The 26,887-nt window shown below is 38.2% G+C and overlaps 2 protein-coding genes across 2 annotated transcripts in view; both read right to left on the bottom strand.

Annotated features, from left to right (window-relative positions):
- Positions 1-3,466: 3,466 nt before the first annotated feature.
- On the bottom strand, positions 3,467-10,369 carry LOC130542791 (V-type proton ATPase subunit S1-like protein). The gene is made up of 2 exons (XM_057307389.1): positions 9,997-10,369; positions 3,467-8,142 (listed from the first exon to the last, which is right to left on the bottom strand). Exons 1-2 carry the CDS (start codon positions 10,039-10,041, stop codon positions 7,837-7,839), a joined length of 351 nt encoding a protein of 116 aa, XP_057163372.1. The 5' UTR covers positions 10,042-10,369; the 3' UTR covers positions 3,467-7,836.
- Positions 3,467-26,887, bottom strand: part of ATG10 (autophagy related 10) — a 450,669-nt gene continuing 427,248 nt past the window's right edge. Inside the window, exons 2-6 of the mRNA XM_057307383.1 lie at positions 23,028-23,071; positions 22,711-22,772; positions 20,909-21,144; positions 15,172-15,222; positions 3,467-12,781 (exon numbers count right to left, since the gene is read on the bottom strand). Of these exons, the coding sequence (XP_057163366.1) occupies positions 12,529-12,781; positions 15,172-15,222; positions 20,909-21,144; positions 22,711-22,772; positions 23,028-23,071 (646 nt within the window). The 3' untranslated portion in view covers positions 3,467-12,528. The remainder of the gene's footprint in view (positions 12,782-15,171; positions 15,223-20,908; positions 21,145-22,710; positions 22,773-23,027; positions 23,072-26,887) is intronic.

Here is a 26,887-nt window from a genome sequence, read left to right as displayed (position 1 = left end):
TGTATACTTGAAACTCATGAAATGATGGGGCGCCTGGGTGGCTCAGTGAAGCGTCTGCCTTCGGTTCAGGTCATGTGGGATGGAGCCTCCGGCACCGGGCTCCCTGCTCAGTGGGGGCCTGCTTCTTCCTCTGCCCGCAGCTTCCCCTGCTTGTGCTCTCTCTGACAAATAAGTAAAAATCTTGAAAAAAATAAAGTCATGAAATGTTAGATGCCAATTATATCTCAATAACGAGATATATATATATATAATTTTTTTTTTTTTTACTGGAGTAAAAAAATCAAAGTACAAAAAAAAGTATCTCTTTTGTGTGCAATTTTAACTAAAATCTGTTGGTGAGAAAGATGGAAGTGCATCTCCCATAAGTACCTCTCCCATACCTGCATGGACTCACAGTCCTCATAGAGCCACTAACACAAACTACTTACCTCGGCTATCCAGTCCTGAGGAGACCAGCAACACTGCTTTGAGTGATACAGAGGATGGAGCAGCAGGAAATGTGTCACTGTCACATCCACACACCTTCAGAGGAGAACAAACTAGACAAGAGAACTTAGTTATTTCAGTGGGTGGTGGATCCTAAATCATATCCCTAATACAAGTTTGTATTTGAACGACATAAACCTTTGAAGATTTTGTGATTTGCCGAACCCAACAATAGGAAACATTCATTAATGGACATCAGGGATAAGCAACAAGGAGTCAGAAAATGCCCTGCACATAGACTGGAATTTACCCGATATAATTTGAGAGGCTCCAAAATTCCTAGGCTTAGCCTGCCACAATATTGAAATTTCTACCACTGATTTTTTATGTGGCTAAGACAGCCTGCAAAAAAAACTCTATGAAAATATGTGTTTCAAATATATTTGAAAATGTAAGTCACTGCTTCATTAGCAGCTTATCATTTTTTCGCTAGAGTTCAAATCCTAAAAAAAAAAAAAAAAAAAGAATTAAAAAGGAAGCCTGCCGAAAAAAATTGATGGGACAGAGGGGCCTCTCAGTAGGGACCTCAAGTAGCCAAGGGTTTACGTAAGGACATAGGGCACAGCAGAAGGGGTAGAAGGAAATTCTTGCAATGAGGACCCACTTGCATCCTTTGTAAGTTTGCCTGGAGCCAGTCTTGTGGAGAATGATGGAGACCAGGGAGGGCAGGAGGAACGCATGGGGAGGGAGAGGACTCTGCTCAGACACTTCATTTCCTCTTGGATCCAGCTTCACATCAGAGTTTCCTGTGGCCACTGTGACATACTGCCACTAACTCAGTGGCTTTGAACAATACAGATTTGTTATCCTACAGTTCTGGAGGTCAACAGTCCTAAAATCAAGGTGTCAGCAGGGTTGCATTTCTTCTGGAGGCTCTAGGGGAGAATTTCTTTCCTTGCATTTTCCAACTACTAGAGGCCACCTACATTCTTGCTTCATGGCTGCATCCTTGTATTACTCCAACCTCTACTTCTGTTCTCACATCCATCTTGTCCTCTTTCTCCTGTTTCCCTTTTTCTCTTTAAAGAACTTATATGGGGGCACCTGGGTGGCTCAGTCAGTTAAGCATTTGACTCTTGAGTTCAGCTCAGGTCATGATCTCAGGATCATGGAATTGAGCTCCGCATAGGGCTCTAGACTCAGCAGGAAGTCTGCTTCTCTCCTTCTCCCTCTCCCTCTGCCCCTCCCCTCATTTGCACTCTCTCTCTCTAACAAATAAATCTAAATAAATAAATAAATAAATAAATAAATAAATAAATAAATAAAAGAACTCTTATGTTTACATTGAGTCCACCTGGAATAAAACAGGATAATCACCCCATCTCAAAATCCTTAACTTAATCACATCTGCAGAGCCCCTTCTGCCATGAAAGCTAACATATCCACGGGTGTAGGAGTTAGGATTTGGACAACCCTGGATGAGAGGCAACATTCTTCTTACCACAGGGTCCATATCAAACATTCACACACCAAGAGTTTAGGGACTATATTTAGTTCTAGGGGAAGGATATTGGAAAAGCTGCAATGTTGTGAGGTTGTGCATGAAGAGTCAGCTTCAAGTATCAGTGGTGGATAGGGATGTTGTATGGAGACTGTGGCAGGGCCCTATTAGTGAGTCATGATTAGGACCTAGAATTTTTCAGCAGAGCAATCCCATCCTAGATAACTATCTCCTTTTCAGAAACAGCTTTTGGCTTTTTGACTTTCTACTTGACCTTAGTAGAGATAGAACATCTGACCATGGGCCAAGTTACCATGAGACCTGAGGTGCCCATCATGAAGTAGATATTGTCTGACTCACCAAGCCCACAAAGTTAGGCATGCACAGTAGCAGCATTCCAGCCTCAAATAAAACTTGTATAAAGAAAGCAGGCTTAAGCAAGTCTTGGAGGCACAAAGTCAGTTGCATGAGGATATAATCTAGATGCCCATGCCTCCCACTCTCACTAACTGTCGTCTCTCTCTCAACCTATACCTGTGGCCTAATGGACAGTCCTTTGTGAGCAGTTCCTAAGGAAGAAAAAACTCAGGCTTGGTTTACAGATGGTTCTACTTAATATATGCAAGGCACAACCTGAAATTGGGCAGCTACAGCACTACAGCCCCATGCCAGGTTGGCCTTGATGGACAGTGGTAAAGGGAAATCCTCCCTGTAGACAGGACTTTGGGGACTGTACCTGGCTGTTCATTTTGCCTGGAAGGAAAATACAGCTAAGCTGAACTATGGTTCCCAGAATTAATTTCCCTGTATGTTTCTGGTTAAGGTAAGCTGTATTAGAGAGACCTATTTGCATGAGATTTAGAAGGTGGACGTGAAGGAGCAGCCACATTGTTTTTTAACCTTCACATTGTGGGATCAATGTACATTTGTAGGTCAAGAAAATTATCATTTATCTGCTGGCTCACCTTGTTGGCAGAGGGCAGCACCCAGGCTGGCAGATGCCCTACCTTCTCTTAGATCTTTCTTCAACATCTTCAATCCCTGAGCCATTCATTCGGCTCTCGGCCAGTTTAAACAAAGGGCACTCTGTATCAAAGTTGGAGGCAGTGAACACTGACACAGGACCCGCTCTTCTTCATGGATTCTAGCTTGTCCTTGCTCTCCACTACCTTACATCCATTTTCCCTTCCCCATTGACTGCTATGCTAAACTTCAAGTTTTAGCATCAAAGATGAAGATGGCAAGCTCACAGAGTCTATTTAACCAGTGTCCACCATAGTGTATAAGGTCAAGGCTCTGTAAAAATACACACACACACACACACACACACACACACACACACACACACACTCACTTATATAGCTCTCTTCCAGGGTCCTGGAAGGGTTCCTGGCATTATATTCTAATAATTGTATGTTTCTGTAAAAGCTGTAAAAATATGCAATTTTTCAAATGCAGTCAACTAGTCAACTTTCCCTCTACGCCCATTACTGCTTGTCTTAGTTTGGATTTCCTGAGAAGCAGATCCTGAGACAAGGATTTAAACACAAGTAGTTTATTTTGGAGGTAATGACAACATCATTAGGAAACATTCGGGTAGCAAGGAAGACAAGGAAGAGAAGGGAGTTAATAAAGTGAACATTATCAAGCAAGATACCGCAATGGGCAAAAGAGCTAAGTCCTGCTGGGGAGCTCCAGGAAATGGTGTACAACACACTCTAGAAATATCCCAGTCAAGGTGAAAATGAGCTGGGGTATTTATTCACAACTCCTGAGAGTCACTGCATGAAGGCTGCTCCTGGGAGGCATTACATCTTCAGCACTTCCAGCTTGCCATGAACACACGGAGAGCAGCCTTAGAGGGCAGTAACTGGCAATGAGAGATGGGTCAGGATGCAGTAAGGGGCAAAGAAATATGGGTAGGACACTGACAGCATCTGCTACATTTCCAAATTTCTAGTCCAGATCTCTTTATTCTACCCCAGATTCATAAACCAAACTGTCTACCTGGACCTCTATTATAGGATCTGCCTACAGACACCTCACATCTCAAACTCCTATCCTCTCCTATTTCTCCCTGATTGCAGAAATTGGTATCACCATCCACCCAGCACCCCAAAGAAGATACCCAACAGACATCTGTGACTTGCCAGCTGGTTCCCAAAACTTACTGAACCAACCTCCTAAATACCTCTTCTTGTTCTTTCCTCTCACCCCACTAAGATTATGTCCTATTATTTTTCATCTAAACTATTCCAATAATCTTCTAAATGGAGTATCTGTCCTATTCTACTCATACTTATCTGCCATGTAATCTCCTTGCTTAAAATCTTCCAAAATCTCCTCAGGAACATTTCCATTACCTCAGGTCAAGGTTCAAAGCCTTTAGTTCAGCACAATGACCTGTTCCCTCAATTATTTCCAGGTTAATCTTTCACTCCTTTAAATACATTATATGTGACTGCCCATAGACATGTATTCACAGTTCTCACACAGTAAAGTCCAGTCTTTGCATATGTGTTTCCTTCTGCCATATCTGTCCTTCTCCGTATTACCTGCCCAGTCAACTCCTACTCATAACAAACATCATTTTCATTGCCATATTGTTCCAGACCTCCCAGGAAGACAGACCATCTCTTAGGCTATGCTCCTGAAACATTAACAATTATAGGACTATAATCACATACCTGTTGGGTTAATAATCAAGGTATCCATGGGAATAGCGTAAGTTCTTTACCTGAAGATCAGAACATACCAGAAGTAATACAAAAAAGAAAGCTACCTAATGGACAAATATAAAATCATTCGTGATAATGCTCAACATTAAATATGAAGACCAAAGACCCTTTTTTTAGGAGGTCTTCTCTTCAGTCAAGAGCTCTCTTGTTATCAACAGACTCAGCTCTAGGACTCCACCACGATAGTTCAAATAAGGTCTTTTCATATGAGGACTAGATTTTATTAACATTACGATTATTCAGATGAACATGAGTTCTTTAGTGGACTGCCCCACTACATCTGTCACAGATCACTTTACCATTAACAAACATGACCTAATCTGATTAACATTCCTGCCCTACAGCCCCCTAACATTTTTATGCTGCTATCTGACCTCTGCCACTCCAGGATCCCGGCATTCCCATTGAGATTAAGGAATCAAGGATAGCATCTCCTGCTTTCATCTACAGCCTAAAGAGGACAGCCACTAGAGCACTTTTCCAAAAATGCTGATGTTATGTTCTCAGTGTTTTTCAGTTCAGTGCTATGACAATGTAAGTGTCCTCTAGGTCTTCTAGGAAAATAGTTTTGGAGATAGAGAGTAGGACATGCATGATAAATCCACTCCCATATCCCAATTCTCTAAGTTGTTAAATTTATTTTCTTCCTCTATATTATACAAATGAATTTCTGGTCTATTTCATTTAGTGCATGTCACTGTTGAGGCCATATCTTAATCAACTGAATAAATGGTTAGAAATACTGCCAGCTGCTCAAACTGGAATATTTAACTCAAAACCTGGTAAGAGAACCTATTTAAAAAAATTCAGCCCAATATAAAATTATACATTTCCCTCTCTGAGCTAGCACCTCCAGAATCCATTCCCCTTCATATCCCTCTGTCTTTTGTTGCATAAATCAGCAAAACCTTCCAATTTTTATTCTCCCATATTTGACTTTGCAATTGGTTCTCTGGGGTATGCTAGTGTGATTCCAGTTGTCTAGAGACATTGAGGAAAACTGGCACCCCCTGGCAAGATAACTATCTTTGGTGAAGTCAGAATAGCTTCATCTTACAGGGTTGCTTCTGCTAGCAAGAAAAACTTAGTGGAGTTTATGGGTTCAATATCCTTAAAGTTGTCTAAATTATCCCCAAAGTTACCATTCTTATTTCAAGTTTCTTCTATTTTGTAATCAGTGTTCTCATATTCATTAAGAGATCTGGCAAGGCTCTGAATTCTACCTAAAATGCATTTTACCAATTTACAGGATCAGACCTGTGTGTCTGATTTGCAACTATGTCAGCCCCTTGATAACAGGTATGAGATCCTTGTAGATCAGTCATAGAAACTCCCTGATTTTTTTTTTTTTACCATGACTTGAGCTGTGAATTTTAAATCTTAAGCTATTATTTTCTTTCTGTAAGCCCTCCAACACAGAAAAAGCAAGCTTAACTTACAGGGTATCACCCTGTAAGGCAGTCACCATACCTGTATGGTATAGTCACCATATCTAGGATGACTATATATCCCAGTTGGGCACAACTCTGCTTATGTCTGTTATCTTGAAATTATTAATGACATTTTCACTTTCAAACTCTACCAGTGGGACCATAAGTTATGTTTATCCTTCAAGTACCTATAGCCTACAACAACAACAACAATTTATACCACCAATGGATACTCAAAACCACCAAAATGAAAATTTCATTATGGAATGATGTGGGCTATCTATTTCCCACTTTCTAATGCTAACAGAGTCCTTGGTTTTAGGCTAAATAGAGTCAAAAAAATCAATCCTAGATTCCCATATTCTTCAGGGTGTGTTCCCTATAACCATCTTTGGTACAAATAAGTACATGAATCAAGATTCTTAGTTACAGAATACAGAATCTACTCCAGGTATTAAAACAACAACAACAACAACAACGAATTCACTATAGAGTATCAGGAGCTTACAGAATTCTGAGAGATCTGGAACCAAACCTATACTCACGGCCAAGAGTAATGCAGCCAGAAAAAATGTCCAACGTAAGACTGTTTTATCAGGAACCCCAATCATTGTCATTCACACTTGGCATCAAAGATGGTACTAGACTGCAAAGTCATTACCACAGCTGCCCAGAAGATTCCATTTCTCTGTGCGTGATCCTCTACCCACATCATTCCCATCTGCTTTCTAAGGTTTGTGCAGGTCATGAACTAGGAAGCCTAGTTCATGTGTGGAAACCTAGTTAGGGAAATACAACGTACTTTTTACACAGAAGATCTCTTTAACACACAAGGCATATTAGAGAAGCTTTGGTGAAAATTCAGGGGAAGCCAATCTTCAGGATCTGTCAAGAACTGGAAAAGACTATGGAGAAATCTACAGCCTCTATAGAGGTGGTGGCTGCAGAATTTCTATTAAAGAAGAGCTTAAGGGACACGATCTCACTGGAAGGGGGTTTAGGAGATTTGCCGTGAAGCTGTGTTTGCATAGCAAGCACACTGTTCTTAGCTCAGTTGCTTATTTCAAGTGGTGCCTAGGAGAGTTAATGGAGGTCTACATTAGACAAATGAGACAAGCCTAGGCGCCACAACCAGATGGAAAAGGTAAGAAAGAAGACTGTCACCCCTCTTTCACAACTTGAACAGCAATCTGGGGTTCCTCTGAACAGCAAAGTAAATGACAAGAAAGCCCTTGAATAAAGTGTTCTACCATATTGACAAGAGTCCTCCCTAAACAGCTCTGGGAAAGAGAAGACTAATTTTTAAAACAAAATTGGCATATAATTTCTAAAAATGCAAACTTCCAAAATACTTTAAATTCTGAATTTCCGGATAACCTTGGATTTATTAGTTCTATATTATCACATCTGAACTGGCACAAGCAAAGAGGGTCAAGTATGTTTTCCCCCTTTCTAAATGGCATCATTCGTTTTTTCTGTCTTCCTAACTTGAAATATCCCTTTGCTTTCAAAGTAGTTTTGGGGCGACGATCATATTTATTTCCGTGGGGTTCCTGGGACAACTTTTTCATTGTCTCAAGTCTATCTAAACAGGCCAGTAGATGCGCCAAAATGTATTTTCTGTGTGCATTTTTTTAATCAAGCCATGAGGTGAACACTTTTTATCACGAGACAAAGAGGACAGACAGAAATAACTCCTTTCAGAGCCCACTGTGGACTCCATGAGGAAGAGAGACCTGTGTTATTCCACATAAACTTTGCAGATCTGTTGGCTTCTCAATTCATAGCACTCGACTCCCTGGCTCCTCAGCAGCTCCTTCTCTTCTGCTGCATCTCGAGCTTTCAACTGGGGGAAGTGGGCCGGAGAGGTGATGAAATCATAGCGCCGTTCCAGATAGCGCAGGTAGATGAGCATGTGCAGAGCATAGGCCAACACCAGCAGCAGGATCAGGGACATGGCCAGGCCGATCAGAATGGCTGGTGAGAAGGAGGCGGCACAGTCTCGGGGCTTGGCAAACTGCCGCCCCTTGATGGCGAAGCCTTGGATCTGCAGGACAAAGAGCTGAGGTGACATATTCTCTCTCCTAAGATCTACCTCTCAGTTGGTCTGAGGGTTCTGGACTCCTAACTAACCAAATTTAAGATACTGGGGCTGTACTTACTAATTTGAGCACATGACCTAACAAATGTGAGTGTGCTTATGGGGACAGTGAAACAATTTTAAATCAAGACTGACCCAGATATTCTGAGATGTATGGTTATCATAATTATGAGGCTCATGAGATTCAAGCCTCTGAAATAAAACCTCTTTTAATCTGATCCTTAGAAATATTCTAGTTCGTTTAAAATATAACTTTGTGGTGTCTCTAAAATTCAAAGTGCATTCAAAATTTTATAAATGGTAGTATAAATTTCACAAAGAATAATTAAGTCTCACTTCCTCTGCCTTTGATTCTACCAACAGGAAATAGACAGGAAGAGTCTCATAAGAGAAGATATCATGATCCCCAATGAGGCAAAATACAGGTTATAGAGGCTAACACTTACTGATGATTTTTTATGTAATAGATACTGATTTAACTCATTCAAAATCACAAAAGCCTATGAATAAGTTACTATTTGATGGGTGAGGAAATTGAGGCACAGAAAAGTTAAGTAACTTGCCCAGAGTCATATAGCGATAAGTACAGTGAAGTTATTTTTTTTATTTTATTACTTATTTAAGTGCACTGAAGTTATAATTCAAACCCAGGCAGGGTGGCTTCAGAGTCACTTCTTGGTTTACAACTCTACAAGTCCTGGTATGCTCTGTCTCTTCTTCCTCCAGACACTACCTCCCACTCTTTATCAGTTGTACCATACAGACTTGGTACTGCTTTTGGAAGAGCTGTATATCAGCCCCTGTTTGCGTCCTGCCCAGAGAATGGAAAGAAGAGCTTTCTCAAATGTGCAAATGAAGTGCCTCAAATACTTGGAACTAGAAGAGGTTCAAATGGACAACTGGCTCTGTATCTAAATTCTATCACAATGAAAGAAACTGAGCTACAGAGTAACTAAATAAGAGCAGTCATTTGTAGAAGGCAGCTCCCACACTTAGCTGGCTTTTAGAATAGAATCCTGCACATCACCTCAGTCACCTAGTTGGTTTCAAAGGGATATATCAGAAAACTGAATTATCCATGAGTGCTTTGAGTGAGAACTCATTTTTATGACTTAAGTGGGTGCTTATGACTGCAGCCATAGACTTTAGCAGCCTTGCCCAACCAATTGTCTGTGCACTACACTGAATCCAAAACAGCTCCAGAAGGAGACTCTCGGCCTGGCTTCTGGATCCTCGGCCCACCCTCTATGAAGACACAAAGTGGGCTTCTCTTCAGACTAGTGCCTGAAAAGTCAAGCTTTTGCCAAAATGACAAAAGATGGCCTCATCTGATGATGCGACTCCAGTCAAAGAGAATGTCCTCACATTGACTGTTACTTAATTCTTAAGACTTGGTTGAGAACAGTATCTGTGGAGAATGCCTGAAGGATATGTTGTCCATCCATTTTCTGGACTACTGGTTGTACACACACTGTATCTAGCCCGCAGGGAGTTTTGTTAGGCCCAGCGTTCTGAATATCCTGAGAATTTCCCATTAAAAAAAAATCCAGACTTCTAGCTTCTATTGAAAAATCAAAGATCCAGCAATACTGAGCGTGCATACCTAAGAAGCAAAAATTAAATTAACTGGAGTTGAATAAACATACTCCTTGTGATGCTGGCTACACTTTACCAGTCCCCAGACAGCCCACCAAAGGCACTTCAGTTTGCCATGCGTGTGACATCACGCTACACTTTATTCTTAGAATAAATCAGGTGGGCAAAGCCACCTATGTGGAATGCAGCCTTTTGCATACATACCTGAATCACTATCACCACCACCTCTTGTGTGGACTGAGCTTGCATTCTGCCATCTGTTTACATCAACGTGTTTTAACAAGGCCCACCTGTGACATCCACTGCAGTGTGCACAGTAAGGCTGCTGTCGCAGACGCTGGCACATGCTGCCATGTGCTCCCCACAAGCACACTTCCAGTAGTCTTATGAACGCCAAGAACACGTAACTGAGTGATTCTTTCTTATACTGGATGCCCCAAAGCTTCAGGGCCAAATCACTGTGCCGCTTCCAGCTGGATCAGACGGATGGTCTTGTGGTTTTGTGTACCAGCCTCACTGGTGGCTCTAATTGATCTTTTCTTCGTTTTTCTTCAGCCACATGTCTTTGCCCATTTTTCTGTTTTATATTTTTTATCATAAAATATACATAACATAAAATTTGCCATCTTAACCATTTTTAGGCGTACAGTTCAGTGGCATTAAGTACATTCACATTATTTGTGCAACCATCACCATCATCCATCTCCAGAACTTTTCATCTTGCAAACTGTAACTCCATTAAACACTAATTCCTCCTGCCCCTCTTCTCCCAGGCCCCCAAAACACCATTCTATCTTTTGTCTCCAAATCTGACTACTGTAGATACTTCATATAAGTGAATTCAGACAAGTATTTGTCTGCTTTATTTTTGTTGTATAATTGTCTGCAATTCTTTTGTGTCTGCTTTATTTCACTTAGCAGAGTATCAAAGTTCATGTACTGCTGCCTATATCTGAATTTCCTCCCCTTTCAAGGCTGAGTAATATTCCATTGCATGTATACACCAGCCTTTTTCATTCATCCATCAATGAACATTTGGATTGTTTTCATCTTTTGGTTATTGTCAATAATGCTGCTATGAACATGGGTATACAAATATTTGTTCAAGTCCCTGCTTCCAATTCTTTTAGGTATACACCCAGAATCACATGGTAATTCTATGTTTAACCTTTGGAGGACGTACCACCATACCATTTTCCACAGAGGCTACACCATTTTAAATTCCCACCAGCAATTTACAAGGGTTCTAATTTCTCCACATCCTTGCCAACATTTATTATTTTCTATTTTGGGTTTGCTTATTTGTTTTCCTATAATAACCATCCTAATGGGTATAAAGTGGTCTATGCATTTTTCAAAGTCAATTATCTTACAGTGTTTCTCTAAGTCACCCTAAATTATTTCTGAAACAAGGAAGAGGTATAAGTCAGTCAATTCCTCTGTTCTAATCAGGCAAGATTATGTGTGAATTATTCCTTGTTTTCATTATTACTTTGTGCCTGCTTCTCTTTTTCAAGTGCAAGTGAGAGAAATATATACTCTTTAAGTATTGGTAAATACATATACATTATATATATTATAAGGTGCCTCTGAAGTCAGTGCAGAAGTCAAATTATGCTTCTACCATTTACCAATTATATCATTTCGAAAAATTATGTAGTCATCAGAATGTCAGCCATCCCATTTTTAAAACAGGGATAACAACAGCAATCTTAAACATTACGATAAGTTTTGAAGACAAAGTATGTAAAATAACCACAACAGTGCTGACACACGGTGGGGGGGAGGGGGGACTCATAAGTAGTAGTTACTATTAATCCACGCCTGACAGTCCTGGCTGTTGCCACATAGTAAAGCCATGACTTCTTTACACCCATAAAAGAAAGGCCAGAAATTTAGAGGGTGAAATAGTTTACCCAGGTAACTGAAAAGCAATTTGTAATCAAGTCTTTCTTTCAAACTCCAAAATGCAAGCTCTTTCCCTACCCCAAGTTGCAAATTTAAGCTGGGGGGAAGAGGAAGTAAACCCATTTACATTTGGAAAAGATTAGAAAGTGTGTCCATAAAAGGGATAGGCAAAATCCTGCCTATTTCAGTGAGTTGGAAGAACGAGTGAAGCTTTTTTCACAGGTAAACAGGACAGAGGAAGTTGACAGATGTCTCTCTGCCTGAGATTCTGGTGGCGAAAAGAAACGTCTAATGCCCCCATGCCTTTCCCCAAATACTTTCAAGAGGATCTCTGGGATATTTTTGACTCCCTGGCTGACAGTTCCATTCCTGTGCTAACTGCCAAAGCTGTCACTCATGCTACAGATGTACTTCTTATCTGTCCTGATAGGATCACTGTTCTACTCCCTGAAGGAAATAAAATAATTATCCAACAGTTCCTCTCCCCAGAAGGGCCTCTCACTCCAGGAAGTGTCAGTCGCTGGCTTCACGCCACAGCTTCACTCCAGCTTAGATTGCTGGCATTCCTCATTGATAATTATTAGTGACTGCATAAATGTGAACATAAAAGCAAGTTGGGGGCGGGTGCATAGAGTGTGAGTAGTGCACAGGGAGAGGAAATAATCTATCTTATTCCATTTCATGACTCAGAAGCTAAAGAAAAAAACACCAATGTTATTCGAAAGGTGGATATCCATTCCTCTCTTTTCCCTAAACGTCTACATTTCAGGTGTTTTCAGACACTGAGTTTCTTTGGCACCAAATATACAGGTGCACTGAGCATATGTTTTAGTTTATTACCTGGAAATCAACAAAAGTGACCTCCCACAGGCTTGACATATCATCCGTGTAGCTAGGTAACAAGAGGGCGTCATACCGCTGCAGGCTGCTGACACGCTGGCAGTGGTAGGAGTAACTTGACGGAGCATATATGCCAGTTGCGTTAAAAGTTGCCTGGATTGAATTATTGAAAATAATCTCGACTCGCTGCAGGCTAAACCAGCTCTGGAGGTACAACTTGTTGTAACTGGTAAGGGTGAATCTGAAAATGATTACAAACAGTATTAATCCTAAAGTACTTTGTATTTGCTGACACAGGAAATCTATGTGCAGTGCAATTGCACCCTCTTTTGTCAGGTAGTAGAACTGGCTCAGAAAGAGTTTACTTCTAGTGCTGAACCAGAGTCTCCTAAGAGGTACGGATGAAAGCAAATGACAGGGCAGACCCCAAAAGTGAACAGTACAAATTCCTTCAAAAAGAAAAACACAAAAAGCTTGTTTTATTTTCATTTTTAAAATCGAAACTTGATTCTATTATTGCAAAAAAGGTTGAAAAAAACTAAATGGATAATAATAATAATATAGAATTAGCTAAGTAAATAATAGTAATAACCCAAAGAAAGCTTTTACTGTGTCAGGCACCCTTCTATGCTCTTTATTTGTATTTTATTTAACATGAGATAGATAATAATATTATCCTCACTTCACAGGCAAGGAATCAAGACACAGAGGGGTTAAATAAATGGCTTGTGCAAGTTTACTCAGAGATTAAGTATTGGAGCTAGGCTCTGCATCCAATTTGAGACTAGAGAACCTTTACTCTTAGCCATTTTAGAATAGAATATTCTCCAGCAATAGAAAGGTTATAATATGTCATGATCATTTTTTCATTAAAAAAAAGTGTGACTGCAAAGAAAAAAATTCTGGAAGGATGGGGATCAAAATGTTAATAATAGTTACAAACGATGGTTAAATTATGAATGATTTTCAAGTTCCTTTCAAAAATAAGTATTTTTTGATTTTTTTTTTTTTGTTTTCTGGTCATGTATTGGGCTCCGAAAGAAGCAGACCCTGAGATAATGATGTGAACCAGAAGAAGTATTTGGGGAGGTGGTCCCAAATTTATTTGGGAATTCAAAATATGTCAAAAGGAGAAAAGAGAAATGACAGAGGAATGGAAGACACCCCAAAAGGACACATGATTAAGCAAGTTTCCACAGTGGGCAAGTGGGGTTTGATGACCATGGGGTACCCTGGGAACCAGGGTGGTTCACATACCTATTATCTGACCTGAGGGTGAGGGAGCTGGGGTACTTATACACTTCTTTCAGTCATTGGTTGAGAGCTGCTGGGGTAGTGATGGGAGGCAGTGGACCCCTTTGGCTAAAGAAAGCTTTTAGGCAAAGAAAGGCTGACAGTTCAAAGTTGAGCTGGTAGACTATAGTGCTCTCAAATGGAAAAGCCGAAAGTGATATAGATGGGGTACTGACAGCATCTGCTGCATTCCTTTATCATCAGAAAAAAATAATAATCATAAAGCTATTTTCCTTTTGGGGAAAAAAGTACTATTTGAATAAAAACTACTCATTCCTATATCAAAGAGATATGTATACTTGTGTTTGAATATATGTTTGCTCACGTTGTGGGATTCTATCTTCCTTATAAAGTTTCTCTGAAAGATGATAACATGTATTTTCTAAATTATGACCAGTGAAACGCTAGTGCTCCATGATATGGAGGCAATATTCGGAGGAAAGAGCTTTCCAAAGTAAACATAGGAAATGAGAAGTTAATCAAAGTCACCAAGTGCAGCAATCTTCCTTAAGAGCATGTCTTCACAGCAACTTTAACAAATACAAATTTATACTGTGAATCTCCAAGAGGAGGACATAGTATGCAGTCTTTCTCAAACACATTTGACCACAGAACCCCTTTCCTGGGGAAACTGATAAATATTTTTACATAGCAGAAGTGTTCCATAGAACACAGCTTAGGAAAGACTGTCCTAGCACATCCTGCTAGTTTTTTTCAAGTAATGTTAAAGACACAGCTGTTTATCTTCACTAAAAGGTTGGTCCTATTGGAACGGAAACATTTCATTTTTGTAAGAAAAAAAAAACAAATGTAATGCCTTGAAATTGTCCCCCACTCCTGGAGCAGTCCCTAACTACTTGAATAAACCACTGTTGGCAGATGCATTCTTCCCCACACATAAACACAGCCAAATGTAGGCCTGGGCTGTCTGCTGGGAAATTCAGCTAACAGAGACTTTTTGCTCTAATGAAATGATAAGTGGAATTCATTGTAAGGCACTACATTGAAAATAACTTCAAACAAGACCTTCAGCTTTGGAGCTCTACATATATTTTATTCTTTACTCAGAGGAAAAGAGTATCACATTTTCAGGTTTATGTGATTTCTAAGTCCTAACTGAAGAAGGAAAAATTTATATAGATGCTTTGGTAGAAACTAAAGAAATTATTACTATAGGATCCTACCATAATATTGCTGACTTTGTATAGTTAGTTATATGTGGCATTTCACGTGTCACAGTGCTTGGCACATAGCGGGCTACATGTTGAATGAATAAATTACATGGAGCCAATGCGACGTGCTAAACCTATGACATTCCAAAGCAGTATCCATACCTACCTTATAACAAGACCTTTGGGAATTTCAGCATCACCAAACTTCAGAGACAAACTAAGAAAACAGAAACAACACAGTCCATCAAAATAGAAATAACCTTTACTTCACACTATACTAAAAAATTACCTCAAAATGGAACAACTAAAACTATAGAACTTATAAACACTGAGCAATTCTGCAATCTTGGACTAGCCAATGGTTTCTTGAAAAAATAAAGAAGTATGAACTCTAAAGAAAAAATTGATATATTGGACTTTATTATACTCAAAATCTTTACTCTTCAAAAGACAATCTTAAGAAAACAAAAAAGGCAAGCCACAGAATAAGAAAAATATTCACAATACATATACACAAAGAACTAGTATCTAGAATATAATAAATAACACTAACAACTCAATAATAAGACAACTTAAAAATGGTGAAGACAGGCACTTCACAAAGGAAGATATACATACAGCTAATAAATACATGAAAAAATGTTCAGCATCATTACTTATCAGTAAAATATAAAATAAAACCACAGCAAAATAAAAGCATCGTGGTACGGTAATCGAAATGATTAAAAGTTTTTTAAGAACCTACTCTTGGGGTGCCTGGGTGGCTGAATTGGTTGAGCATTCGACTCTTGGTTTCCATTCAGGTGGTGATCTTGGGGTCATGAGATCAAGGCCCACGTCAGGCTCTTCAATGGGAATGGAGCCTGCTTGGGATTCTCTCTCCCTCTCCCTCTGTCCCTCCCCCACACTTTCGTTAAGAAGAAGAAGAAGAAGAAGAAGAAGAAGAAGAAGAAGAAGAAGAAGGAGAAGAAGAAGAACCTACTCTTAAGCTCTTAATGTCCAGATTTATCCACACTTTTCTGAAAGTTAACACAAGATTTCCTGGATGGGAGACAGAGTATTACTAATTCATAGCAATAATCACATTGGTTCCCCTTTTAACCTAATTCTTCTGCCTGGGCAACATGATGAGAGCCAGATGTCATCCTATACATACATCCTATACATACTGGGATTTGTAATAGAGGTGAGGAACACCAAAAATGTGAGTCTGGGACTTTATAGAGAGAGACAGTGGTTCCTCTTCACTCCCTGAGAGAAGGAGAGAAACATTTGCTTCCTTAGTGTCAAAAATTTTCCTTGGCACATGGAAAGAGAAGAGTACTAGGTACCTACCTCACAATGTAAGCTGGTGAGTTTTATCAGCCTTTGGATGGGAACAAATAGCTCACCATAAAGGAGACAAATGGCTGCATGTCTAATACCATGAATGTAAATAATTGTCTCTAAGAGGAAGACAAGTAGCCTCTGTGGGTTTCCAAGCGCTGGAATGTTTCCATGGTCCTGAGGTTCATTACTTCTTGACAGGTAAACACATTCTTCTAAAGCGGTAAATCTCTTACTAAATCCAAGGCTTATTCTTTAATCCAAGTCCCAGTCAAACTTGTTCAGGAATTGATAACCATGCAGAAACATAAAAATATTTTCTTTACAGTCACTGACCATACCAAGTGTCAGTAAGGATGTAAAGGAACTGGAACCTCCTCACACAATGCTGGTGCAAAGGTAAATGGTACAATGACTTTAGGAAAACAATCTGGCAGTTTCTTAAAAAGCTAAACATACATATACCATATGATCTAGCCATTCTACTCCTAGGTATTTAAGAAAAAATGAAAACATACACTCCTACAAACACTTGTACATGAATGTTTAAAGCAACTTTCCTTGGAAAGCTATCTAAAAACGGGGGCAAAACCAAATTTCCTTCAAGAGGTAGATGGATAAATAAGTGGTGGTCTATCCATATAATGGAGTACTTGCTACTTACCAGTAAAAAGGAACATCGCTTTCATATGTGTAACAATGTAGAAGAATATCAGAATCATCATACTAAGCAATAGCAGCCAGACTAAAAAAGAGTATACACCATACGTCTATACTTATTTACTTCTTTATTAAAGATTTTATTTATACATTTTAGAGAGTGTGTGTGTGAGCAGGGAGGGGCAGAGAGAGAAGGAGAAACAATCTGAAGCCGACTCCACACTGAGCGCAGGCAGGGCTCAATCCCACAACCACAAGATCATGACCTGAGCTGAAACCAAGAGTCAGACACTTCAGCAATTGTGCCACCCAGGTGTCCCTTATGATTATATTTGTACAAAATTCTAGAAATGCAAACTCACCTATAACGATAGAGAGCAAATCAGTGGTTACCTGGCGGGCTGGGAGTGGCAGGAGGGAAAGATTACAAAGGGAGAGATGGTAACATTGAGGGTGATGGAAATGTTTACTGTTTTGATCATAGTAATGGTTTCGTGGGTGTAAGATATGTCAAAACTGATCAAATTGTGTACTTTAAATATGTGCAATTTAGTGTATTTTATTTATATTTCAATAAGTTTGAAAAATAAGAATGAGAAAAAGCTAAATGAAAAAATGTGGAAAATTTAAATACAGAAAGGATGACGCAGCTATGTGACATTATAATGTCTAGAAGTTGTTAATACCTCAACATACATTATAAAATAAAAAAAGCAAAAGTTGATAGCCATGAGATGTCCAATTACAAGCTTGAAAAAATATCACACAATTGTAATCTCATTAATTTGGTCTTACTTATCAAGAAATAGAAATGTCAGTGACTGAGCTGAAATTTATCATCATAGTATTTATGGGGAAAGGGGAAGAGGTATTTACAAAGAAACCAGATAAATAAAGTTACTAAGAGAAAATCTTTATCTCCTAATGTTTTATGATTAGACACCTTAAAGCATTCATTTATGAAAACTTTATAGGCTAATTTATTCAGTAAAGCAAGTCTCCAAAAGGGCCTTTCTCTAAAAATATTCTTATAGTCTATTACAAAGTTCTCAAAACACTTTAAAGAAACAAAATTTATTTCTTGAAGAGTATTTTACAAATTTGACTGATCACCTACTTTAACAGAAATTTTTCTACTTCTTCCAAGGAATCAGAATAGCTTAGTTATCCATAAACTGACTCCGTAGCTGATGAACCAAACCTCAAAGCAAAGCCATACTGAGCCCACCTAACTGCTGTTCCCTTTTCCTGATGGAGCAGCTCAATGGCCTGTAAGCTCACAAAACTCCAAGAGCTTTCTCCAGCCGTCCTGGTGTCAGGGAAAGCTGTTAACACGCTCTGCTGCAGAGTAAAAAACATGCCTGATTTCAACAAAGCAAATTCAACAAGGGTTCAGTGAGACTCTTCTAAGTGCCAGGCATTGCACCATAACCTGGGAACACGAAGGAGAAATACAATGTAGCAAGTCACTCAAAAAAGAGCTGCTTTTACGCTTCCAAGTGCCCCAACCTCCCACGTTTAAAACAGACTCTGAATTCTTCAGACTATAATTGCCTAAATTCAAAATACCCCCAGATGCTCGGATTATGCTCTATTTGTAGGGCTTTCACTATTTAAAAAGATTTCCGTAGCAAATCTGTCTGCCAACAATTTGCCTTTCCCTGAACATTTTGTTTCCAAGCACTAAAACAAGGTCATCTTTTTTTAATCTGTGCTTTTGACCTTACATGGTTATGTCTTTACTTGAGTTTATTCTTCCAACAACTCCCTCTCTGGTTCTTGAGACTATAAGATTTCCTTGCCAGCACAGCAAAAGCATCTCACTAATGTCCATGATTCACAGGAATGACAGATGGTCTCAGTAACTGGTCCCTGCATGCCTCATGTACTGGGAAGCCTCCCATTCATCCCCATGGGTGGGCTGTCCAGGATGTCCACATACTCGCCTCCAGGACTCCAGGAGGTAGATGCTGCTCAGGACTCATCCTAGTAGAATACACAGGTGGTGACCAAGAAGAAAATCAGGTCCCACCCAAGCATTCCTTTGCGCACTGTGAAAACCAAAGCTTCACTAGGTCTCTCCACCAGGTAACTAGGCATAGGCACTATTTTACTCTAGTTATCATTAGTATGTTAGGAAAGGTAATACTACTACTCAGAGTAGCAAGAGTTCTCAAAGTTCTTGTGCATACATTTCTCCATTTGATTTTCACTATACTATGAGACAGGGCCAAGAAAAAGGAGGTAAAATGTCATTGTTAAAGACATTTTAGGACCCAGCTTTATTACCAAATAAGCTGTATGATCTTATCAAATTTCCTAACCTCTACGAGCCTTGATTTTGGATGGTAACAGTGTGACTCAATAGTATTGTGAGGAATAACAGATACTGCTCCTGGGAAGTCCTCGCACTGTGCCTGGCCCATGGCAAGTTTTTCAGGCCTGTTACAATTAATAGATGCCATCATCTCCATTCATAGATGATGATCCTATGGCGGCTCCTATTTGTAAAGTCACAAAGCTCACTAGCAGAACTGGGACTAAAAGCCAAGTTTTCATTCTTTCAGTCTCTGTGTTCCCAGTGATCATTAAGATTTCTAAAGCCCATCAAAAAAAAAAAAAAAACAACCAAACAACAACAACAACAACAAAAAACTGTAGTGCTCTGATCTTCCCCACAAATATCCTGGGGTCAGAATAAATGGAATCAAGGCAGGCCAGTCAGCCACAGACAGGCAAGATGATCCCCAGGCAATCAGCCTCTCTCCAGGCAGCTGACCACAAATAAAGAGCCCTGTAGGGAATTAATTAGAGCCCAAGGAAAAAGTCCTGAGCTCTCAGCAGGGCTGGAGTCTCTTTGGTAGTCTGTGCTGCAACAGAATAAACAAATCTGGGAGGACTCTGGATGCTTATACTTACAATTCCCTAATTCCCTAATAAGAGATAATCATCCTGAATAGCAAGACACTTACTAAACTTATAATATTAATACAATCCATTTTTACCCATCATCAATAATTTTTAAATGAAGAGTAAAGTTCAGGAATAAAAAACTATTTCCAGCCAAAGTATGTAAAATGAATACGCACACACATACACACAAATACACAGTATACAAAGCATTCTGCCCATCTAAACCAAGCCAGGACAAATGCAGAAAATCTTCCAAAAGCTTTCATTATACCAGCAAATGTTGAAAGCAAGGAGATTTATAGAAAGCAAGTGGGATACGCCAGACTTACTCCTCCTTGACCAAAACAAATAAAAGCAAAAAATTTTTGCTTGGATGACTAGAAAACAGAGAAAGGTACTGGAAATTGATTTCTTCTTCAAAAAGGACATTTGTTTAATCTGCTTATCTCAAATCAAAAGGAATTATTAAAATCATTTTGAACAAATGTTCTAAAGAATTTGCTGGAATATGGCCATTCAAAGGTACCCTTGCACATTTGCGAACTGGCAACGTTCCACAACTTCAGAACACTCCCTAGAACCAGAAACTGGCCCTGGCTAGAGTCAGCCTTCTCTGTTTCACCCACCAGAAGAGGTATGGCTCTGCTCGCTGACACATGATTTCCTCCCTGCTAGGACAAAAGTAGTTTGACACTTCACATTTAGAGTTGATACCAAGCCTGGAATCTGGTTCATTTTTCAGAATGAATTTGGAAAACCTTCACTTTCACAACCCTGATTTTCCTCAAGGTGTTGTAACAGGAAAACTGCTGGGGAAAAATTTTTTTAAATTAATTTCTAACTTTTTATCTTTCATTTTAGACATTAAACATTTCATCAGAGATGTGTTTCAAGTTCACTACAAAGGAACCTACTTCATCTTCTGAAATGTCAGAAAACTTGACCGCTCAGTTAACAGACTACAATCGCCCTAAGGGCCTCCTCCAGCAAAGCAGTCAACTTACGTGGCACTTTCTTCACTGCAATTTGAGTTGCTAATGTCCACTGTTGCCTTCTGGCCAAAAGTTTCATCTGTAAGGTCCAACCAGGTCCGATTTTTAAATTTTATTGTTATTCCTTTGGCCCAGAAAAGAATGCAGGGAATTCCATCCATGGAGACATTAACTGGGCTATGATGGCTGAATGCGTTCCAAGGTTCTTTTTCTAAATGTCCTTGTCTGCTCAGAGTGTAGTTGAGAGTCTAGTTAACCAAATAAACAAAATTTAAGAGATGGGCTTGTTTCCATGGCACAAAAGGCTTCTTGGAAGTAAAAGGACTAATTTACAACCTGTTGAAACTCGGATCTCTCTCACTCCAGAGTCCATGCTACTGTGGGACAAAGGAGATAGGGGGACCCATCTTAATCATTTAACAAGCCTAAACTGATAGGTATACCTGAAAGGTATATGAACCTAGTTCCACAAAGCACCCAAATTGGAAAGGACCAAATTGTTAAAATAAAAAAAATTTTTTTTTAAAAAGCTGACTTTGCAAATAATAATATTTGCAATATAGACTTTAAAAAGTTACCAGGCTGGGAGAAAGAGTGGGGATGAACAGGTGGAACACAGATTTTCAGGGCCACAAAAGTGTTATTCTGTATAATACTGTAGTGGCAGGTAGATATCATTATACGTTTGTTAAAACCCATAAAATGTACAATACAAAGAGTGAATTCAAACAAACTATGGACTTTAGTTAATAATAATGTATCAATATTGGTTCATCAACTTTAAGAAATGTACCACAATAACACAAGATGTTAAACAAAGGGGAAACTGGAGGAGGGAGGGATTGAGGGAGCATATGGGAAACTTCTATTTTGTTCATGTTTTTCTGCAAACCTAAAACTACTCAAAAAAAAAAAAAAAAAAAGTCTAGTAATCAAAAACAAAAATTGACCATGCCATGAAATTAATGGCTGTAATCCCTTCAGAAAATAGGAACCCACATAAGGCAAGATTTTAAAATACAGAAATTAACATGCTAAGCAAACAAAAATAACAAGAGGTTTCCAGATATCTAGACTAATTCTCCAGACCACTAATACCCAAAAGAACATTCTGCAATATTGGATAGTTGTATATCTGCACTGTCCTGTGCAGCAGCCACTGGATTTCTGAAGCTATTATGGCACTGGAAATGGGGCCAGTGCACCTGAGATTAATTTTTAATTTTACTTAACATTATTTCATTTGAATTTAAATTTAAATAGCCCCATGTGGCTGGTGGCTACTGCCTTGGACGGTGCAGCTCCAGATCATGTAATATACAAAAATTAGCAGGGTGTTCTAACATGATTCTTCGTCTTATGAAACCTGAGGAAGCCCGAGACAATGCACTTCAGTACTTGACTCCAGAAGTCACAAAGGCAGGTCTATATCTGAGAGAAGATCCACTTATCTAGATCAACTATTCCATACAAATTACTCCAATATAAGTACAGATAAAAGAGAAATTAAGGAGGCAGCAGCAATCCAAGCTTACCAGTAACCAAACATAAACCGTTACTATAGTGATCCTGTTTGGAAAGCAACAAAAGTAAAACTGAGCATTGGAATGAAAATACACAAGAGCAAGTAAAACTTTAGTTTTTTATTTACTAGAAGACTACCATAATACATTTCCACACCCAAAGCTTAAGCAAGAATGTTAGTTATTAACAAAAATATTATTTATATTTTCACAGTTGCTCTGAACTGATTGAAATGTGTTAAAAAAAATTTTTTTTTTACAGATAAACCTAGTTTCCTCACATATCCATACCTGTGTGATTGGTATTGTTGTGAAATTCTGGATTGGATTCATATCTCCGTTACTCTGCTGATCTGTCAAATAAATGATGAGCACAAAAGCTAAGTATCACTGATTTATTAATGTACCTGAATGATACTAAAATGCCAAACACTGTAAAATATACCAGGCTTGAGCCTCTTCTGCTTCATAATTTAGAATACACCAGTTAAAGAGATTTTTACATGAGAGACTCCTGCTCCAAGCACCAGTATTCAGGGAAGCACACCACAGGCAACACCCTTGTCCTCAACTCTTCAAGGAATCATAAGCGCAAATACAGGTCTTACCGTTTATAACCACTTCTTTATTTGAAAATGTTCGAGAGATGAAACTAGAAAAAACAAAATAAAAAGATGCTGAACAAATATCTATATTTCAGATTTCATAGGAAGTTTTAAGGAGGATATTTCAGTTTACTACATCTCAAGAGTAGAAGACAGAACCTTTCCTGTCAAAACTGTCCACTTTTTCATAGTGAATTTCTGATTTAAAAAAGTAATACATGGGGGCGCCTGGGTGGCACAGCGGTTAAGCGTCTGCCTTCGGCTCTGGGCGTGATCCCGGCGTTATGGGATCGAGCCCCACATCAGGCTCCTCCGCTATGAGCCTGCTTCTTCCTCTCCCACTCCCCCTGCTTGTGTTCCCTCTCTCGCTGGCTGTCTCTATCTCTCGAATAAATAAATAAAATCTTTAAAAAATAAAAAAAAGTAATACATGTACTTCAAAGAAAATAAGAAAAAGTCAGAATTTTTTTAATTTGTAAATATCAACCCTAATTCTTATCCATTGAATATTAATTATTATTGAGGGCCTACCATGTGCCAAGTAATGTGCTAAACACTAAGGTCTAACCAAAATAAATAGTAACCAAATAATAAACCAAATAATCAAATAATGAAACATAATAAAATCTTTTATACTGAAATTTTATACTCCTTGTACTGTTACTATATTTAAGCAAAAATATTTGCTTTTTATTAAAAAAAACAGACTCTATTGTCAAAAAGCTATTTCTGAAAATTATGGGGATGTAAATTATAATATATATATCCTTCCAGTGTTTCACTTTACACACACACAAACACACAGATGTAATACACAACACACATAAATTTACTTTTTATAAAATTCAAAAACAGGTATGTATAAACATCCTGTTTTGGAGCCTGCAAAATTTTTTTCAACAAAAAATATATCACAAATATTTTCTCATGTAATTATATATTTTTCTGAAACAATTTTTTTTAACTTTTTATTTTAATTCCCATTAGTTAACTTACTGTGTTATATCAGTTTCAGAAGTACAATACAGTGATTCAACAATTCCATACATCACCTGGTGCTCAACATGATTTTCTGACATAATTTTGAATTCCATGTTGGTATTACAACATACAAATGTTATCAATTTATTCAACCAAATTCCTATTAGTATTTAGGTCATTTCCAATTAATAAACAATACTACATTGAACATTATTGTGGATTATCTGTTCATACCCCCAAGAAGTTCCTTAAGACAAATTCCTAGTAGTGAAATTGCTAACTTAGAAGATCTACACACCTTTTTATCAGGGAATATTGTAAACACATACAAATATAAACAGAAAAACATAAGCCCTCTTCCCACCCCCATGTACTTGAACCCACCACCTAGCTTTTGTAATATCAAGTTATGAGCAATCTTGTTTCACCTATGAGCTCACCCACTTCCCCTCTCTGGTATTATTTTGAAGGAAATATCAGAAATTATATGATTTAAAGATGTATTTCTAAAAGACAAGGACTTTTTAAAATAACAGCCCAATTACATCTAGAAAATATTAATAATTTCTTTAACATTAACTATCATGTCAGTGCTTGAATCTCCAATTGTGTCATAAATGTCATAAAAATTTTGTTTAAACTTTAAAATTTAAAATTTTTCAGAACTTGAACCTTGTAGTATATAAAAATGCAGATCAAACTCTATATTTAAGAAATTACTATCCAAGACCTATAAGTATAATTATTACATAAAGTGTATTACATACAATTAGAGAAATACATATATATTACATATCATGATCCATATGCAAAATAATTTTAGCTAAAGAGTTACTAAATCTAAAACATAAAGTGCTTTAAAATAAATTATATGGAACCAAGTACACATTGAATGCACCATTCTCTTGGTAATATGATCTCTATTATCTAATAAGAATTTCTGAAGATGACAAGTTGGTGACCATGACGTTTACTCATTGCTATTAATAAATTCATGCATGCATACAACTTATTCTCACTTTATCAATTTTACTGAGATATAATTTAAGTACAATAAACTGCATCCACTCAGTGCGTATAATCTGATGAGTTTTGGCATATGCATATATCCATGACATATCACCATAATAAAGATGCAGAATATTTACATACCACAAAAGTTTCCCCACGCACTTTTGCAGTAGAGAAATGTTCTCTCCACTCTCAGCCACGGGAAGACTAAAGAATTGCTTTCTGCCACTTTAGATTAGTTTGCATTTTCTAGAATTACAAATAGAATCATATATATCCTTTAGTGTTTGGCTTCTTTCAGCCCAAATGTAATGATTGGAATTCACTGATGTTGTTATATATATATCAATATCTCATTCCTTTTTATTACTGAGAGACATTTCACTGTATGGATATACCACATTTTGTTTGCCTAGGCATCCACTGATGGACATTTATGGTGTTTCTAGTTTGGAGCTACTACAAATAAATGTATTTGTGTACAGGGCTTATGTGGAATATTTTTTTGTTTCTCTTGAATAGATACCCAGAAGAAGAATGGCTGAGTCATACAGTAAAAGTTTAACTTTTAACAAAACTGTCAATCAATTTCACTATATGACCTTTTCTATGGCTCTACATTCTTGTAATATTTGTACTATAAATCTGTTTAATTTAGGCCATTCTCATAGACATGGGCTCCTATCACACTGTAGTTTCCTTTTCCATTTCCCTGATGACTAATGATAGTTACCATCTTTTCTTGTGCCTATTGACCATTCATACATTTTCTTATGTGAATTATATGTTTAAATCTTTTATCAAATTTTTTAATTAAGTTAACGGTCCTCTTCTTATTAAGTTCAAGGAGTTCTTTGTATGGATACAAGCCCTGTGTCAGATATATGCACTGAAAACATTTTCTTCCATTCTGTCTTGCTTTTTCATTTTCTTAATGGTGACTTTCAAAATGGAAACATTTTAATTTTCATAAAGTTTAATGTATTTGTTTTTCTTCTTTTATTGTCTATGTTTTCGGGTCTAAACCATTTTCTTAACATAACGTCACAAAATTTTCTCCTGTGTTTTATCTAGAAGTTTTAAAGTTTAGCTTTTACATTTAGCTCTGTCATTCATTTTGAGTCATATTTGTGAGATGAGGTACTTGTAGCATTTTAGAGCCTGGGATAAAGTAAAGGTCCTATTAGTTTCCAGAAATTAAAAAAAACAAAAAACGAAAAACAAGAAACATGCAAGGATTCAGAAAATGTATCTCTCACACCCTTTCATGGGAAGCTAAAAGAAGATGTTCTCCAGCAAAGTGAGAGGAAACCAAGAAAGAGGAAAGCACGGGCACTAATCAACAGAGGCTCTAACTTAAGAGTGAGGAAGAGAGACTTCAAGATGCCCATTGCACATGAGACCAGGAGAGCATCGATCTAGTTGTAGTAGGAGGACAAAAGAGCTCCAAAGAGGAGACCTACAGGGAGGGCTCTAGGTAAAAGGATTTGAGACACTACAGTACATGTTAGATGAGCGGACTTGTGAAAAGAATTAAGAATATATATATTTTGAGGAGCACCTGGGTGGCACAGCGGTTAAACGTCTGCCTTCGGCTCAGGGCGTGATCCTGGCGTTATGGGATCGAGCCCCACATCAGGCTCCTCTGCTGGGAGCCTGCTCTTCCTCTCCCACTCCCCCTGCTTGTGTTCCCTCTCTCGCTGGCTGTCTCTATCTCTGTCAAATAAATAAATAAAATCTTAAAAAAAAAAAAAAAGAATACATATATTTTGAATATTGCAAATGAAAAAGGGCAATTTTTAACTCAAGAGAAAAGGAAAGAGTTGTACAAAGAAAAAAGAAACAATTATATTATGCTACCTGGCTTGTCA

The sequence above is a fragment of the Ursus arctos genome, unplaced genomic scaffold (assembly GCF_023065955.2).
Source record: "Ursus arctos isolate Adak ecotype North America unplaced genomic scaffold, UrsArc2.0 scaffold_5, whole genome shotgun sequence".
Lineage (NCBI taxonomy): Eukaryota > Metazoa > Chordata > Mammalia > Carnivora > Ursidae > Ursus > Ursus arctos.
This window is presented reverse-complemented; position numbering and strand designations above follow the sequence as displayed.